Source organism: Channa argus, chromosome 1 (genome assembly GCF_033026475.1).
Source record: "Channa argus isolate prfri chromosome 1, Channa argus male v1.0, whole genome shotgun sequence".
NCBI lineage: Eukaryota > Metazoa > Chordata > Actinopteri > Anabantiformes > Channidae > Channa > Channa argus.
In genome coordinates this window covers 29,479,771-29,498,437 of record NC_090197.1, presented here as the reverse complement: position 1 = coordinate 29,498,437, position 18,667 = coordinate 29,479,771, and the positions used below count along the sequence as shown (strand labels likewise).

At 39.6% G+C, this 18,667-nt stretch overlaps 1 protein-coding gene across 6 annotated transcripts in view; it reads right to left on the bottom strand.

The window, feature by feature from the left end:
- Nucleotides 1-18,667, bottom strand: part of psda (pleckstrin and Sec7 domain containing a) — a 53,970-nt gene that overhangs the window by 12,634 nt on the left and 22,669 nt on the right. For 3 of the 6 annotated variants that reach the window (XM_067480143.1, XM_067480161.1, XM_067480152.1), the window contains 6 exons: nt 18,398-18,657; nt 1,784-1,981; nt 1,629-1,709; nt 1,122-1,234; nt 986-1,044; nt 536-625 (listed from right to left, as the gene is read on the bottom strand). In XM_067480143.1, the coding sequence (XP_067336244.1) occupies nt 536-625; nt 986-1,044; nt 1,122-1,234; nt 1,629-1,709; nt 1,784-1,981; nt 18,398-18,657 (801 nt within the window). Of the gene's footprint in view, nt 1-535; nt 626-985; nt 1,045-1,121; nt 1,235-1,628; nt 1,710-1,783; nt 1,982-2,146; nt 2,167-3,219; nt 3,394-10,613; nt 11,136-18,397; nt 18,658-18,667 lie in introns of those variants that run through there. The other 3 variants (XM_067480171.1, XM_067480180.1, XM_067480189.1) reach the window with 3 other exon arrangements.

The window sequence follows — 18,667 nt, the reverse complement described above, 5'->3', positions numbered from 1 at the left end:
CACACACACACACACACACACACACACACACACACACACACACACACACACACACACCCCCTGAGGATCATGAGAAGTGAAATTAATTCATTTTTCTATTTCTTGTCTGACAATCACAGACCAAGGATTCCTGAGTGTGTGTACATGTCTTTATGAGGTCATGTGGACATTCCACTCTTGTGAGGACTGTGTGCACTCCAGGGACTCCGGGGTTATCTGTTCCTCATTAGGGTGTGGGTTAAGATTAAGGACAATTCTGTGATAACACAAGATTTAGCCACAGGGCAGTGTGAAAGGGGAGATCAGATCATGAACATCAGGAAACAGACCTGAAGACAGGTTGGAACCTACAGACTGCACACAGCACATGTAGCATGGCTTCCATAACGAGTCGCTGAGTTTGCATTTTAAAACCGTGAGCATAAATTCCCACCTGATACTGAATAATGACCAACATGAACACGCAGGTTGATCCATTTAGGTGATGCTTTCTCAAACCAACAGGGCACATGACATGTGAGTGTGTGCATGTTACCTTGAGCAGGTCTTTGGGGAAGTCTTTTCCATCATTGAGACCTTCTAGGTTAGAGATGAACTGACTGCAGGACATCCTCTTCCCCAAGTTCTACACAAACACACATTATTAGTTTTTCTGTAAAATCATTACAGCCTAATCATCTCACAGTGAGCTTACAGCGATGCTAACAGTTCAGTGAACACATTTTTCAAGTAGAATTAATGTTTAATGTTTGTTTTTTTTTATTAGGTTTTGATCATTTGTTTCAGCATCTTTCGTTAAGTCTAGAAGGTTCATGAGATACACTCCTGCTGTCTTGCAGTTGGACTATAAATACAGCTTCGTCGGTTTCTCTGTGACTAACCAAATAAGGACTTCCTCTCAAAGGGGAAAATTCACTCTCGTCTTCGCCTGCAGGTCCGCCAGCGGGCAAAGAAAGAATGAAACAAATCTAAAAACCTGACTCACGTTTCCATGAAGGTCTGTGTTCAGCAGCATGACGGCACAGGTCAGAGTGTGGACGCTGTCTGAGGGAGAGACAGACGGACTGTTAATGGACAAAAAAAAGACAGTTAGAGAGACAGATGAACAGTGAGACAGGTACCTTCAGTGGTCAGAGTCTCTGCGTTACACTGTCGGTATCTCTTGGAGAAATGAGCGAGGACTCTCTCTCTCTCCTGAGTTTCTCCCATCAGAGCAAACTTTCTCAGAAACATCCTGAACAAACAATCACTTAGGCAAATTACAAGGACAGATAATGAGACGACAGACATAAAAGCCCTCCCAATCATACTATATGGGAATGAGACCTGCGGACTCAAAGACACAGCCACACGGTCGTCATATAATGTCACCTTGTAGGGGTCTCTTGTTGTTGTTTGGTCTCTTTGTGGTGATTCTGTGTCCTTTTGTGTCTTGGACGTTAGTCCATCATAAGCTCATTTAATTCAGACTCTGCTTGTGCCTTTTACACCTAACATTTGCACTGATAGACAGGTTTCTTATGTTTGTTGTGAAAAAAATATTTGTGACATCAATCCAGCAGCCTCTTATGTATCTCCCCCTCCTGCACTGGGATATTTTAATGTCACTTTGCAGGATCAGAACTGACCTGAGTGCCTGGTCAATGGTCAGACCAGTGAAGTTGAAGTGACTGAGATATTCCTCTGCAACCAGCTGACTGAACTCATTACTGCACAGAGAGAGAGGCAGTCGATTAAATTATGAACTGCACAGAACTGAATAAATTCTGAACTGAACACTGACTTCTTGCCGAGGTGTCGAGCCACATCAGACTTCTTGAAGCCGTCCAGGTTGTAGAGGCGTTTGGCGAGCCGTTTGGCGGCCTGCAGGTCAGCCTTCGTGCCGTTGGCCAGTGCGTCATCGCTGCCGCTGAGCACTAGTCGCTCTGCCACATTGGCCTGTGGGTATAGCAGCTCAGGGGGGCGGTTCACGGGGCGTTCCCTACACACACACACGACATTTCAGGAATTTGTTGTGCTGCTGAGTAACGTGAGTTAAAAGGTGTTTCTTTAAATCAAAACCAAAATAAAACCGTGAATTTGGAGTTTATGGAGTTGTTACTGAGGAGTTTAAACACTTGTTTAACAAAACTGACAAATATCTTACAAATGTTCATAAAACAGGGGGTTGGCAACAAACACTGGGGTCCCCCACAGCAACAACAATGGCAGCAACAGGAATCGGAATTTCTTTACCACAACCCAACACTGACGAGGTCAGTCACATGGAGCAGAACTGGAGCAAACAGAGAGATGTGCTTAAGTAACACTTTAATAAGAAAGTGTGTGTGTGCGTATGTATGTATACAAGTCTTTTTCAAACATGGTCATCTCTGCACTGCTGTAACCCTGGAAACAAACTTCACATGTTGCATCATACTTGTCAAATTTAGACTGTTTCTTTTGTATCAGCAGTAATTCGTGTGTTTGCTTCCATGGTTACTATGCAAACAGGAAGTGATAGCAGCAAGCATAGCATGACTGAGCGTGCCACGGAAGTATTTGTTCCAAAGTTTTTAACAACTGGATACAAACAGTGTTTTACATTTTAAATAACATTCACATGTCTACAGTGACTGTTTCTGCACAAATTATTTGGCATTCATTTATACTGAAAGTGCCAATCTTAAAAGTAATCATTATGCAGAATAATATGTGATATCATTAGATTGTGATTGATTACATGGTGAAGTTGATTTTATTACTGACATCAGCTTCATCCATAAAACCAGAGTGTTCATTAGTTCATTAGATTCTGATTTAACAATCAGCATCTGTAAATGTACTAAAGTTTCAGATACATGAAATAGAGGAAAAGTACTGGAGGAAAATTTCTATGGGTTAAAGTATTGAGATGTTTAACTTATTTTCCATAATCTAAGATACATATATCTACTGATAAAAAAACTGCTCAAATGGTCTTTAATGCAAATAATCATATGTCCAAATGACATGTAAACAACAGCCCGTCAGCATCACTTTCCTGATTTAAATTTGACACATTTGGCACTTTCTATTCATTAGCTTCCCTGTAAACAAGCTGAAGCACTGGATGCGGTTAAATTTCCTTCAGTCTGTTTCGTGCTGCAGCATCGACTAGCATCCCCTCAGGGATCAATATAGGTTCATCAACTCTCACTACACCTGAGTCAAGGAAAATCGTTGTGAATTTAAACACACCTATCTGTTGTTGAGGTAATGTGTCCGTTCTCCATGAGCCTCTCTTCATTGCAGCCTCTCTTTACACAAAGTGACCTTTTCAAAACTGAACCATGAGGAAGAAACTGAGCCGAGTTGTGAATGAGTAACAAAATAGGAAGTGTTTTAACCACAGCGAGGACTACATCCTTTAGTACTCAAGTAATGCACTTACAGTATATAAAGCTTAGGTACTCTTCGTGACACTTTGTTTTTCTACTCATAACAAGTGAGAGGGAAATGTTACACTTTTAAGTTTTTAAAAAGATTTGTTATAAATACAATTTAAACGCAGCTAAAATTATGTCTTGAATTTTCCAAATTTCCTGGAAAGTTTCTTTAAACTTTTCTAAACAATCACAAGGACAATCACAGGGACATTTGTCTACTTTAATAGTTACTACGTTTTAGACCATAGTATTATCCATTTTCCTGATAATACTATGTTTGCTTTAGTAGGGATTTTCTGTTTTAATACAGTAATAAAGGATGTGAATATGTACTGCATCACTGAGTCATCAAAGCTGAGCTGTTACAGGGAAAGTCCACAGGTTTTACAGGTTAAGGTCAGTTTGTGCTGACAGCTGTGTGATAAAAGCCACACAGTCTGTCTTATACTTCTTCTTCTTAAAAGTTAAAGACGTGGCTGTTCCTAGGCACAGGTTGTAAGTAGAGGCGTGAAGTATTACAAGTTATTTTAGGTGCCCCTGGTTCCTGACGCAGACAACAACAGTGACTCACTGATTGAGTTTCTCCTGCATCTCTCGTTCTTAATCAAAGAAAGCCTGAACAATACAAACCCATTTCCAGAAAAGTTAGGGCAATGTCAACAGAGAATTAAAAAAAAAAAAAAAGAATAGAAAGAGAATGCACTCATTTGCAATGAATGTAAAATAAAGACAGCTTTAAACGTTAAAACCAAGACATTTGATTGTTTAAAAAATATTTGCTTGTTTTAAATTTAATGACAGAAACACGTCTTAGTAAAGATGATGAAACAAGGATATGATGTATTGGACCATGAGGGCCTGAAGATAATGGCTGTTCAGTTTTAGGTCTTGTTTCTTGTTGGCCAGAGGTTTCTCTGGATCCTCTGAGTTTTCTAATGATATTATGAATCATAGATAATGAATTCCCCCAATTTCTTTCATTTCATGTAGAGAAAGGAGAGGGCAGCGAGAGAGGGGGTTGACATGGAATCAAACAATGGTGATTGTGCCTGAGGGCATTAACTTCTCTACTGGAGGATGAACACACATTCTTTACCAAAGTAGAAGTACAGATGTGCTAAAGTTAAAGGCTCAGAAATGTAACTCAAATATAAAGCACATTTCTACCAGCTGTTTCTGTGACCTGGTCCTCACATCATTCATATCATTTGAAGATCATGAAACCATCTTGCTTTAAAGAATTTTTTTTTATATAGGCTGACAAGGCTCTGACTTAGTCCTTGCCCAATTAATTTATAGTTTAATAATGCAGTTAATGTAAACTTCAGGAGCTGCTGTGGCAATAAATACTGAAGTACAGAAATCTGAAAATTCTACTTAAGTACAGTTACAAAGTATTTGTACTTTGTTACTTCCCACCTCTGTGGACGACTGCAGTACCCACTGACCTACAGCCACCACCAAAATGTTGAAACACTTCACAAATATGCATGTCACAGGAAACACTGCTTGATTGCACACACCAGCCTAAAATGTCCAATCATGCGTTGGTCTTTTCAGTGAACAGACACAGCAGGGTAAGTGCTGCTGTTCTGATAAAACACTGTGGTCAGGGAGGCAAAGTACCCCATCAGAGGAAACTTCAGGTGTTGGCTAAGAAACCACAGAAACTATAAAAAACAGGTGATAAATAAGATGAAGAGATATTGGTTGTTTGTCTGCGATGCATTAGAGTCCTGCTGAGCACTGCAAAACTACTGAAAATTCATGCCAGTCAAAACTGGAAATACTTTAGGCTACAAAAACACTAGATACTGACCACAGATCCTCAGAGTGGTGATAGGAACCAAATCGTGAATTTTGTGTTCCAGCTTTAGTTTCCACACAGTAGAACCTTCAGACTCCAAACCGTGACCCAGAGTCACAAACCCACATGTCAAAGCAGGTCTGTGGAATGAGCAATTAGTTAATCAGAAATAAAAAGGACCTGTTCTTGTCCAGTGTACAATACAAAAAGCAAAGATGTTGCACATTTTGCTGCCTTCTACACTGGAAAAAACACTGACTCGATACATAGAGTCCAGTGAGTTCAGTTCAGTCATTTTTCACGTCTGTATCATATATTTAAAGCAGAAAATGAGCCTTTAATAAAAGCAATAACACTCATACTGTGATCATTATTGTTAAGACCTCCTATGAAGATGAGCTCACCTCTCTGTAGTTCAGAGCTGCAGATGAAGAATCCACTCAGGGACACTCCTTTTCATTTTCTGCCATCCTTATACTGACTGCATATATTGTACACTGTCACTGAGAGATACAAGACGTGTGTTAACATTGAGTCTGACTTATCATTTTTACTTCTTGATCAACCACAGCTGTGCAGAGTTCAGAGGAGATGACACAGATGTTGTTTATAGTAAAGTAAAGGTCAAATCAACCCACTGAAACAAAACAGACACTGACTGTTAAGCTGGCAGGTTCGTAGTATTTCCTGGTGTACAGACGACAGAGAACACAGTGACTATATGAGTACGGATGTTTCTGCCGCCCAGTCCTTCCTCCACCAACATAACCCATTCATCCAGGACAGAAATAACCTCCTCACCAGTAGCCTGGAGTTTGCTCAACAGGACGTCTGTTTTCTTTGTTGTTCTTTACCCAGCAGCCACTGGGGTCGGACTATATTTGACCACAGCCTTCATGATTTAACAAAAGAGTTCAAAAACACACAACTGTCTCCTGACCATATTCTGGTAATTGGAAAGATGCTGTTAAAGCAATAACTCCTCGGGATGTGCACCCAGGATTTAGGAAAATATAAGGCCTCAGAAAATGAGCCGTGAAAATAACATCTGAAAGCAAAACTGAACAGTTACTGGTTTACAGAACATTGTGTGGCAATTTTGTAATAAATACCTCCAAACTCAGTTCCCAAAACCTTCAACAACAATAATAAAGGTTTTAAAACATATATAAGCAAAGTAGCTTCTCCATAATCACATGCTGGCACAATAAAATCTGCGCATCACTGTCTGTATTTTGATTTGTTAGTACGTAGAACTAACACACTTTGCTCAACCAAAACCCACATCCCTGCACACAAAGAAGATTTTCCAAACTACAAGAAATTTCCACTGAACTACATCTTGGTAATAACAAAAGAGACCATCTTACTGTATTACTCTAGTATGAATTTATTGGTCCTGTAAGAGTTCCGTAACAAGAGTAAAACATTCTGTAGTTTAAAACAGATTAATGGGAAAATATTCTGGTAACAAGTTAGTATCATGAGTAACATCCTGATAATAAATTAAAAAGTATAACAGTCCTAAAATAATGATGTAACCGAGTGACAGCTCTGTAATAACATGTTAACAGAGGCATTATACTATGGGGTAACGGTTCAGTATTAACAGGGTAAGAGGGGACAATAATTCTGTAATAGCATCTTAATAGGAGCATCAAGCCAGCAATCATAAGGTAATTGAGTAAAAGTTATGCAAGAATACTTTAATTGGGGTGGGGGTGCAATATTTTTGTAAGAGAAATGTTTCTAACTAATACTACGTAATTACCACAGTAAATATAAAGTTTTACCCAGGCAATAGCTTGGATAGATTATAATTTGTTACCTGAAAACACATGGTTATTTCTGTGCAATGACCAATAAACAGAACTGGAAAATGCAAAACTACCTATTTCTATTTTCTTTCATGAAAATATCTCTCTCAATCAGACACACGCACACCTTTACAAAATTCTTGTACAAGACTCAATTCTGTAAATGCCCCCACAAAACACCACCATTACACAAGCCTATTTACAAATTTACTTCACTCTCACCACTATAAAATACAACAAGCATGTGGCTAAAAAAAAGAGTGCAAACACCAGATCTACCATCAAAAGTCATTGAAGTCCTACCAGTTTCATTATCTCAAAGGTTTTTCTAAGCCAGCAAATACAGGAGAGGTTTTTTTCCTCTGCACTACTGATAACTGGTCACTTTACAATTGCGTTTTATAATATTTTGATATTTTTACATACTTGTATATTTGAATTATGTGTTGGAGCCCTGGCAACGAAATTTTGTTCTATGTACACTTGTATTTTGAATAACAACAAATTCTTGGTGTCTAATGGCTGATTTATGTTCAGATTCTGTGGTGACAAGTCAGCGAAAAGTTTAAATCTGAGGAAGGCAGAGCTGAAACTCTCCCCCTGTGCTGATACAGGCTAATCTGAAACAAACAAAGGTCATTTCTCATGGATTTGTCTTTGAACTTTCTACCTTTATTATGCATGGTTCAATACACACATGCCCAGTAGAAAACTTCTGGATCTGGACTGAAAAGCAAAGCAAAATATTTAAAACACAACAACAATAAAACACAACACTGACACTCAACAGGGCTTCTAAGTCTCACCATGAGACACTTCTACAAACTCCAGAAGCCTATATCCAAAGCATGTTTCTGAGTCAACAAAACATAAATACAGTTCCTTAATGGATCAGTGTCTCTGCAGAAAAGTCACAAACCAAAGTGAAAGTTGTAGCAGCTTTTAACATCTATTCTCTGTTGTGTTCTAACTAGTGTAAAGACAATAAAACTTGTGAACCAACAAAGAGGTAAATGCACAAAGAGAAGAATAGGAAGATAAAAATGAGACAAAGAGGAATAAATAGAGAAAGAAAAGTGAAGGAGTAAAAACACACAGACTGTTATTTCCAGGGTGTGTCAGTCAGCTGAAACCACACCAGCCAAACCTCAGTGCACACTGTCGCACAACACGAAGCAACATCAGACTATGAAGAAAATACTTAATTCTATTTTTTTCCTGTTTGGGGCCTATTGAGTTTAAAGCCTAAAATACTTGCATCTGAAAAGCAGCAAACAGAGATTGGGCCATTCCTGATGGAGAATTAAATATCTCAACTGACTTCAGAGCTGGTTGCTAATTTTGAATTTATTAAACAGGCACAGTGGAGGGCAACAGGAGCTTAAACGAAGTGCTGTACTTGAGTCTATGTGCTCAGAGGGAAAGCTTTCCTCACAAGGTGGAAACATGGTGCAGTGAGGCTTCACTGTGGAACAAGTGCTTGATCTATAATAGATGCTCAGTGGAAGAGTTAACACAGCACACTTCTCCCCCTGACTCCAGAGAAGATCCTCTGCCTGCAGGGACACCTGAACTCAATGAGGAAAACAGGGAGGTTCATTAGAGATTCAGTTTGAAGAGATTCTGCTGAGTCAAACCACCCAGTTTAGGCGGTTTAACATGATACATATCAGGGTCCTTTGGACGAGAAGCCTGAGCAACAACCCAACACAAGGAAGACGTGGATAATGAAAGATTGAGTTTTTGTGACAGGTCTTCATCAACAAGAAGACAATATATTCATGGAAACTGAACCTTTGTGTTTCTTACCAACGGTAAAGATGCAGCAGAGTTGGGTTTTTCACAGTCGACAGTTTCAGACATATAAATCAAACTTTGATTAATCTCGCAGCTCCACAAAAGTTGCTCACACACAAGCAGCATTAATGCAGAAAAACTCCTACAAACACCCCAGATACAGAGCAGAAACATCTCTGACAGTGTAAAGTACTTATTCCAACTCTGTTTCTTAAATGTGATTTATCCACTCAATCCAATTATTCTGAATTGTAAATATGCATGGGACTGTGATGAATAATCATAGAAGCATTAATCCACAGTCATGTGTCAGTCTTGGTCACATGTCCACTTCCATGTTTCACATCCAGAACCTTTTGGACGACACAGATCTTACCTCTCCACATCGGTGGTGGTACTACTACTACTACTACTGCTACTGCTACTGCTACTGCTACTGCTACTGCTACTGCTACTGCTACTGCTACTGCTACTGCTACTGCTACTACTACTACTACGTCAGTATTTAGACAGACAGGGTTACACAAAGTTCTGAATGCTGTTCTCACATTTACATGTTCTTATTGTGTCCGTCCACAAAGTAAATCTGTACATACAAAGACATAATTAATAAGGACCCACTGGTTTGACATTTTCCAGGACTTTCCGTTAGCTACTAACTGCAGAGTAAGCACAGTTTAAACTGCTGCATGATGAAAGTTTGTGTTAAATGAAACAGAACATGTAAATGTGTGCTGCTGTATTTTGGTTCCACTATTTGAAAGTTTCACAGCCTCTGAAACAACATCTAGACCTCTGTGGGAAAGATCAGTTTCAGGTTTATGCAGGTTTTCACTAACTAATGCAATACTGGAGGCCAACAGCACACACACTTCTTTTCATCCTCTCCACGTGATCCTTATGAAACACTAACATGTTTTTAGTGAGTTTCACTCTGACAAAACAACCAGGTATACACACATCTGCAGCTTCTTCTGCAAGTCTGAATCCTTAGCACTAAAAACATTTCACTGAGATGCATAACTGGAACAAGAACTGCAGATCTGAAAATCCTGAAGGAAGAAATAATGGACAGAGAAAGAGGGAGAAAGGACAACAATCGGTCTATCTTGGTCAACTCAAGTAATTCAGTCTTCTCATTCAGTACAGCAAATCCATAGCAGCCCAAATCTGTGCAACCCAAGTGCAGATATCCCAGAGCTGAGTCTCTAAAATATTGGACAGCTGGTAAGGAGCTACTTAGTGTGTAAAATTCAGTCTCTGTCATCTGATTTGAACTAAATTCATCTACAATCAAGCGAGAATAAGACACACAGAATTTGTGGTGTTGCTGAAGACAAGAAGTAACTTCCAAAATTACATGGACAGTGGACACTTATTATTCCTGTAGATGTTGGCTAAAGAAATTTCAGTTTTAATCAATAGTGAGATTTAACTTCATTTCTTAAGCTTAACCTGCAAAGTTTTAGGCATATTGTTAGTGAATCAGCTTCTTCACCAACCGCAAAAAGGCACAAACCAGCTGTAAAGAAACACAAAATAACCAAAAGGATGCAAAACATATGACCACAAACAAATACAAATGAAGAACACAAACAATGAAAAGTATATTGTTAAAAATATGAAAAATTTAATTATGATAAATTGCCAGCAACAACTGTCTCCTTACAGCACACGATTTGATTTGATGTCATCGTAACAGCTCAAACCAAAATACTTCAAAATCTTTGTACATCACACTTTGACCTAGGGCCTCTGAGGGAACTGCACTAAAAGCACACTCACCTGTATACAGCCGGGTAGGGCGGGGCGTACAGGTACCTGTCCTCTAGAGCCCCGCCCCCCCAGCACAACAGGTAGTTTGCCATGACGAAGAGGCCGCCCCCTGTTAAAACAAGCTTGTGATATCAGCGGCTGGCAGCTGCCGCGAATCAAACAACATCCACATTGATATGGCCAGTGGAGGAGGAGGCGGCGTTAGGGAGGGAGACAGAGCGACATCATCGAGACATCCAACTGATGACATAAGAACACGACTGCATCAACATCTTCACGTCTTCTTTGTGTTTCACTCAGAGTTTCCTCTGGTAGAGATCACCAGGCAGCAGAGCAGCAGCTTCTCCTACTTTCTCATCCGGCTGTTTTCTCTTCTTCGTCTGGTCCCTCAACACTGCTCTGTCAGCTCCTTCCTCCTCCTCCTTTTTTTTTGCTTTGAAACTCTCAGCAGCAGCTCTTCTCTTTTAACAACTTCATTACACAACTTTCTCTCGTTCTCGTCTCAGTCAGATCTTCTCCTCCCTCCCCTCGCTCTCGTCCATCAGCTGGATTTTTTTCCTCCACTGAGGGGGAGGAGGTTTGAGATTCCTCCCGGTTGACCCAGGATGCCCCTCCTCCTCCTCCTCCTCCTCCCCCTCTGTCCTCTCCTTACCCTTTTCCTCTCTTTGTCTCCTCTTACCTTCCTTTCCCTCCATCGACCTTCCTGGAAGTTTGTATCCGGCTTGTTTCCAACAGCTCAGTACACCTCAATTCTTCTGTTAACATGTTAATTCACACAGACACTTAAAACAATCTGCAGCTTCTTCACTTTCTGTGCTCCAGACCTAATTAAACCTTAGAAACCTATATTTAGTCACCAATACTTAAATAACAAAAACAACTAAAACCATCTATTCCAAGTCTAAATTGATGTGTATTCTCTCTCTAAAACGTACTGCTCTTGATCATCTTTGGATTGTTCAGTCTGAGTCTAAATGACTAATTAAAACAAAACACATCAACAGAAAACTACAATCAACATATTCTCAGGTTTCGGCTCCTTAATTTGCCTAATTCTCTGCTGATCTCTGTCATGTCACTGATCACTGTGGATTCTGCAGTGTAATAAACAGCAGCAGAAAAAAACTTTTGTGTCAGATTCTTCAGACTACATTTGAGAATAAAATTTATATAACTATTGTCCACCAAAGAGGAAAACTATGTCTTTGCACGAACAGATTACCAAACAGGCTACTGACCACAGGCCCAGGGGGGTGAGAGGTCAGGGGCCCCTTAAGGCTGAGCCTTTGTATGACGATTTCTGTTAAAATACACAAAATGATCCAAAGACATTTTAACTATCCAAAGGGAAAAACAAATTAAAACAAACAAAAAACACAAAATGACCGCAGAGACACAGACTCTGATTAAACATATACACAAACTAACCATAAAACACACATCTAAAATTAACACAAATAGTCACAAAACAATGTCAAAGACCCAAACACCCACAATCAGGCATAAAAATGACCACAAATACGTAACTGCTTCAGTTGTAGCTGCTCTGTAAACAATTCAGTCTGGGGGGTTTTGTACAGAGGAGCTGAGGCCCCTATTCTCAATTTCTGTGTGCTCACAAAACATATATGTAATTAAAAGTCGCAGTAGAAAATATAAAAACAAGGAAATTATACAAGTGTGTCAACAACACACCCCTCACTCACACACGGTTTTTCCAGGTGCTGTATCTGTAAAGTGTAAAAAATGAAATAAAGAGATTTTTATGAGTTTTGAGTTAATGCCAAGAGAAATATACTATCAGTATTAAAAGTACTCCAAGTACTTAATTTTGTAAATGCCCTGAGATGACTTTGTTGTGAATTAGCACTATATAAATAAAGTTGAATTTAAATTTTATTGAATAGAAAAATACTACATATAGTCCTATTATGACATGTGAGTGTATAAGCCAACTTGTTAGTTTGCAAAGATGTCAAATGTAGTGGATTAATCTGAATAATACCTCATGTTTATTATATTTACTCAAATTACTACAAATGTGTACTTGAAAGTACAAAGCTAATTTTTGTCTGATGAAAAAAGAAAAGTGCACAGATTCTCAGCAAAGGCTTTTCAATTCCTGAACCAGAAGCTGACAGAAAGCAGGTCAGAGGTCACAGCCCCCAGACAACAGATGGAAAAGGTTCAAATGAATGATACAGAGGAGGAGGAGGAAGACGAGGCCAAGGAGGTTTGACTACATAGATTTCAGTGGGTTTTTAGGGAGTGTCTCCAATTTTCTGACAGGAGTGGGAGGTCTTTCTTTCCATCCTGTCTCTGAAACTCTGGCTGAATGAATCCATGTGGAATTTCCCTGAAAACAAAAAAAAAGAAAACTGTGTGTGTGAGTGTGAGAGAGAGTGAGAGAGTGAGAGAGTGAGAGAGTGAGAGAGAGAGAGAGAGAGAGAGAGAGAGAGAGAGAGAGAGAGAGAGAGAGAGTGAGAGAGAGTGAGAGAGAGTGAGAGAGAGAGAGAGAGAGAGAAAGTGTGTGAGAGTGTGTGTTTGAGGGTTCAGTCCCAGTTTTAGGGTTCAGATTAGATTAATTTATGGTTATGTTTATGGTCACTAAGGAATGCATCAGTGAGTGTCCTCACAGCTCTAGTAAGTTGTGCACGTGTTCTGGGAGGAGTATCATTCCAGTGAAGAGGAAGAAGAAGCTGCTGCAGTTTGGGTGTGACCATGTTTTTCAGTCTCTGCTTTGCTTTCACTTTGTTCGCTCTTTTTTCACTGGAAAATATTAAATTTTGGTCTGTGTGTGTCCACAACTAGTGGAGGGATTTCATAGAGGCCAAAAAGGAAAAAGCCGTCCAGAGTGAAGAATGAAAAGCTCTTAGCAGCACTGTGTGTTTTCATTTCATTCCTCAAATATCTCTGATATTAAAAACACACACAAGCATGAAGAAAAAAAACAAAAACTGTTTACTTCATCCATGAAAAACAAGACTGATCATCTGAAAACTGTAAACTACTTTGGGAAGAAAAATTTGACCTGGAACAATGTGGTTCTCTGCTTTAACTGGTGATAAAATGTGATCTGATCTTCATCTAAATGCACACAAACACACTGAGCTTCAGCAGAAAACACACAATCATATTTTTGGCATTCATAGCTGGAGTAATGACGCCTGAATGATTCATGACATTTGTGTGATAAGTGCTACCAAGGGAATTGGGATATTGATACAATAAACACGTCATGTTATGAATGCGCCTGTAGAAATCTCTCTCTCTCTCTCTCTCTCTCTCTCTCTCTCTCTCAAATGACAAGGACAGTAAAGCTCTTTGCGGCTTTAAACAAAGGTTTCCTAAGGTGAACTGACATAAAGACATGGAGTGAATAATAAGATGCTGACTCACAGTTAAATACAGACTTTACAGTGTCTGTAATAGCAGAGCAGCTGAACCACACACACGGACTGCAGGCTGAAGTTTGAAGTGAGCCATCGGAGCTCTAAAAGCAGAGCTGCTCTAACGGCGTGGTTTTTACGCCGACTTGGAATCGCACCATGTGACCACCGTGGTCTGGTAAAAAGTAAAAGCAGAGTGGGAATAGATCACAAGAAGAAGTGGAACCAAAACTGATCACCAAATAAGACAGAGACCAGATCAAGAGGACCACAGAGAATAAAAATGTTCCGTGACTGAAACTACGCCACAGAACTGTGATAATGTGACATGGCTCACATTTCTCATCAACTAATTAAAAATGTGAACGAGACAAAATGATAAGGGACAAATAGACTGATTCATCGACCTGCAGCATATGTAGAAACACAAAATAATGGAGCTTTTGATTAACAAGAAGGTTCTTACAATTCAGTATCATCCACCTCTGATGTTAGCCTTTCAATCTATGATTGTAGAATTATACAAAAAACACACAGAAAACCTGAGAAACTGAAAACACAGCAGCACAAAGACATTTCTGAAAATGTGAGACAAAGTTCACAACATGGTGTCTGCAACATCAGTACAGACACCCTGAGAAAAGGGGCGCCGTTTTAGCAGATTTAAATAAAATGTGTCGTCACTGCAGCGTCAACATCAACATGTGTAACCATGGCAACCTTGCACAACAGACAACTACAACCACTATTACTGTGGTAACTGCACAGGGATATCAACAACCGCCATCACTGTGGTAACCATGCACACCACAAACAGCAGTAACCATAGTAACTGCAACAACAAAGACAGATGTAACACCAGGAACAAACTGGCATTTGGTAACTGGTAATTGTGCCTAATCTGTGGCTATAGTAACAAAGCCTGCAACCATTGGTGGTGACTGCACACAGCAAAGATGGAGACACTGGCTTCAGAGTATTAAGGAGATTATACAAATTAAAATGAACAAATTTAAAAGTATCTTCCGTTACTGTTAACTAGCTGCAATAAAACAAAATGAAACAAAAACTCTGAGTCCAACTAAAAGGCTCAGTTTATAAAGTTTGTAAAGTTGTCAGCTCAGTTTATAAAGAGCTGACATCCTCAGTTGGTCATGTGACCTGACACCTCTCCTCCCATCAGTGTCACGACCAGGTGCTGCACCGTGACACTTCTCTCCATTTTAAACCCTGACATCTCACGCTCCAGAAACTTAATCCACTGTTACCGTGGTAACAGTAGCCGGGCTGGCCAGGCTCCAGGTGTGACCTAACAGGAAGGACCAGGTATAAAAACAACAGACAGTGCGGATGGGAGAGTGAAGGAAGAGAACAAGATCTGATAAAAGCTGAAATTCAAATATTCAAACTCAGGTTAAAGAGAATAGACAGAGTGTAGGAGTCAGACAACGTCTCTAAAGCCTCAAGAGATGTGGATGTATGTAAATGTCCAAATTCTCTCTACATCGCTAACATTTGAAGACATGTAGTGACAGAAATTAGAGGCATAAGAAGCCGTAATATTCAAGCACAGCCACAAAGCAAGTAAACGATGTGGAACTTATTCACTGCACAGTGAAACTAAACTCCTCAGCACTTTAGAAGAACACCACATAGACACTTTGCTCCTGAAATGTTTTCTGACTCTGCAGTGAACCCAGATGATGATGACGACGGGAATTTTAAACTGTTTTTAGATATTTAACAATTAACAGATTATTTATTGTTAGCATGGCTGACGACAGGCTAAGGAAATACATCGATAACCGACTGTTTTTTTCTTTGATCCATCCAATAAAACATACAGTACCTGAATTCAAAGCAGAGCTGTCAGCCTGATTTATTTTAATTTTCTCAGACAACACTAGGATGTGATTTATCAGCATCAATGGACTAAAGATACTCTCCAACTTTTAACAGTCAAATTTTCTTACTAAAAACTTTCCGTAGAGCAGCTTCACAAATATGTTTATTGCCTATACCTAATTTTACTGATAAAACAAATAGTCTCAGTTCTTTTTCTCCAAGTCAAAAGTGAAATTTTACTCACCAACATTTGAAGACACTTGTGACTAATTGTTTTTCAATGATCATCTGTGAACTCCTAAAAAGAGCAGTGTCATAAAATTCAGAAATGAACAAACTGCAGTTAAAAGTGGAGAATTTCATGCTGTTCATTTATTTTGTCAGATTTAAACATCATGGCTTTGACCAGGTTTATCATAAAACTGCTTCTGCTAAAAACAAGGAAAAGATAAATGAGAAGTTTGTTCTCAAGACAGTTATTCAAGAGTAAGGTTGCTGAGTGGCACCCTCTTCACCCACCTACCAATTTGTGTGTTTTTGTGTTCATTACAGTGCGTTTGAAGTGTAGTTGAGCTGAACACAAACACACACACACACACAACACACACACACACAACACACACACACACAACACACACACACACACACACACACACAATGACGGTTTAGTGCCATTGTGTGGCTGATCAGTGTTACTGCAGTAATTCTCAGGTAATTCTCATTCTTCTGGTCTTTTTAACTTTGACAACTGACATATTTGATTGTATTTAAAGACTTAGAAATATAAACAATCTTGACCCTCAGACAATCCTCAGCAGATTTCCACTGCAGCCAATCTGAAGAATCACTACCACCCTACCAAAATCATGTGACTATTTCACTAAACTACATTTTATCGTTCTTTTTCTACAGGTTTCAAACTCGAGTCAAGTTGATATTCCTCCTTCAAATCACTGTAGATTTTAAAATTAGTCTACACGCACAAAGAGATGACTGAAACACACATAATTTTGATTATATTCAACTAGATTGGACTGCTTTAGACTTTAAAATAATTTAACAAAAGGCCCCAAGATCCTTAATTTTAGCAAATAAAGAAGTAAACATTCTATTCCACTTGGGATAATAATGGTACAAAAATGACAAAGTGAAACTCTTGAAATCAAAGTAAGAACAGCTTAAAGATAAGGATGTTTGTCCTCCAAAAAATTATAATTTTGTCATATCTAAAGTTACATAACAGCTCACTTATTCTTTTCCTTTAAAACGTTTCCCTTCAGCATTAATTCTGGGTCAAATAACTCTATACCATTGTTTTTTAACTGATTATGACCCATGGACCAACACTCCTGAGCACCACTGTAGGAAAGTGTACAAGTAGGTGAACATTATTTTTACGCATCATATGGACACATTACTTTTGTAAGCAGCAATATGGTTTCATATGAGGAAGTCTGGAGCTGCAGAGAAGTAAGTTAGAGTGGTGCAGGACATGTATGAGAGCTGTAAGACCATGGTGAGATGTGCTGTAGGTATGACAGAGGAGTTCAAGGCGGAGGTAGGCCTGCACCAAGGATCAGCTCTGGACAGGCTGACGGATGAGGTTAGACAGGAATCTCCATGAACTATGATGTTTGTAGATGATATTTTGAATTGTAGCAAGATTAGGGAGCAGGTGGAGTAAAATCTAGAGAGGTGGAGGTCTGCTCTTGAAAGCAGAGAAATGAAGGTTAGCCACAGCAAGACAGAATAGATGTGTGTCAATGAGAGGGACCCAGGTGGAATAGTGAGGTTACAGGGAGCAGAGGTGAAGAAGGTGCAGGACTTGAAGTACTTAGGGTCAATGGTTCAGAGCAATGGAGAGTGTGGGAAAGGACATGTTCAGAGGGAAGACTGTGAATATATCAGTAGAAGGATGCTGAGGTCGGAGCTGCCAAGCAGGAGGTCTAGAGGAAGACCAAAGAGGACATTTATGGATGTACTGAAAGAGGACATGAAGTTAGTTGATGTGAGAGAAGAGGATGCAGAGGACAGGGTCAGATAGAGACAGATGATTCACTGTGGTGACCCCTGAAGGGGAACAGCCCAAAGGAAAAGGAGAAGATAGGAACACATTACAACATTGGCAAAGCACAAGCTATCAATGATAGACCAGATGTTATTCCAGAAAGTCACCTTCACTTTTATGTTATATATTTGCATTAATTTCATTTTTCAAAGAATAATTAATACATGGAAATCTATCTAAATAATACAATAAAATATGTTTCCCACAGTAAGACTATATTTTTGAATGCATTAATGAGATGGACCTGCAATAACTTCATGGACCACTGGGCATGCTTTATGCTGGTAAATGTAGAGCTTTTGTGTCCTGTAACATTGTTACCTGACAGAGTTTACATGTCTCAAACGGTTTTACTTGAGCTTTAACCTGCATGTTACTTGGTTAATGTGCACTCAATCATAGTCACACAGAAAAGCGCTGCACGTCTGGTGCCACAGACAGCTGCCAGTACAAGGGTAGATAAAGGAAAACAGTATGTGGATCCGACTTACCTAGGGCTGCTATGGAGGGAGGGGGCTGAGCTTGCTTTTCTGAAGCCATCTTTGAGGATGGAACGATGCCACTTATCCTTCTCTGACGTTGCCCGAACTGGAGGGGCAGAATCATATTTGGAGCCACCTTGAAGCCTGGCCTCCGGGGCACTGAGGGCAATTTCCGAGCGAGACGTTTCCAATGGGACAGATGGGTCTGGTCGGGCCAGCGGGGCAAAGCTCAGCTCAATGATCTGTTTGGCGCTCTCACAGATCTGACTCTGAACACAT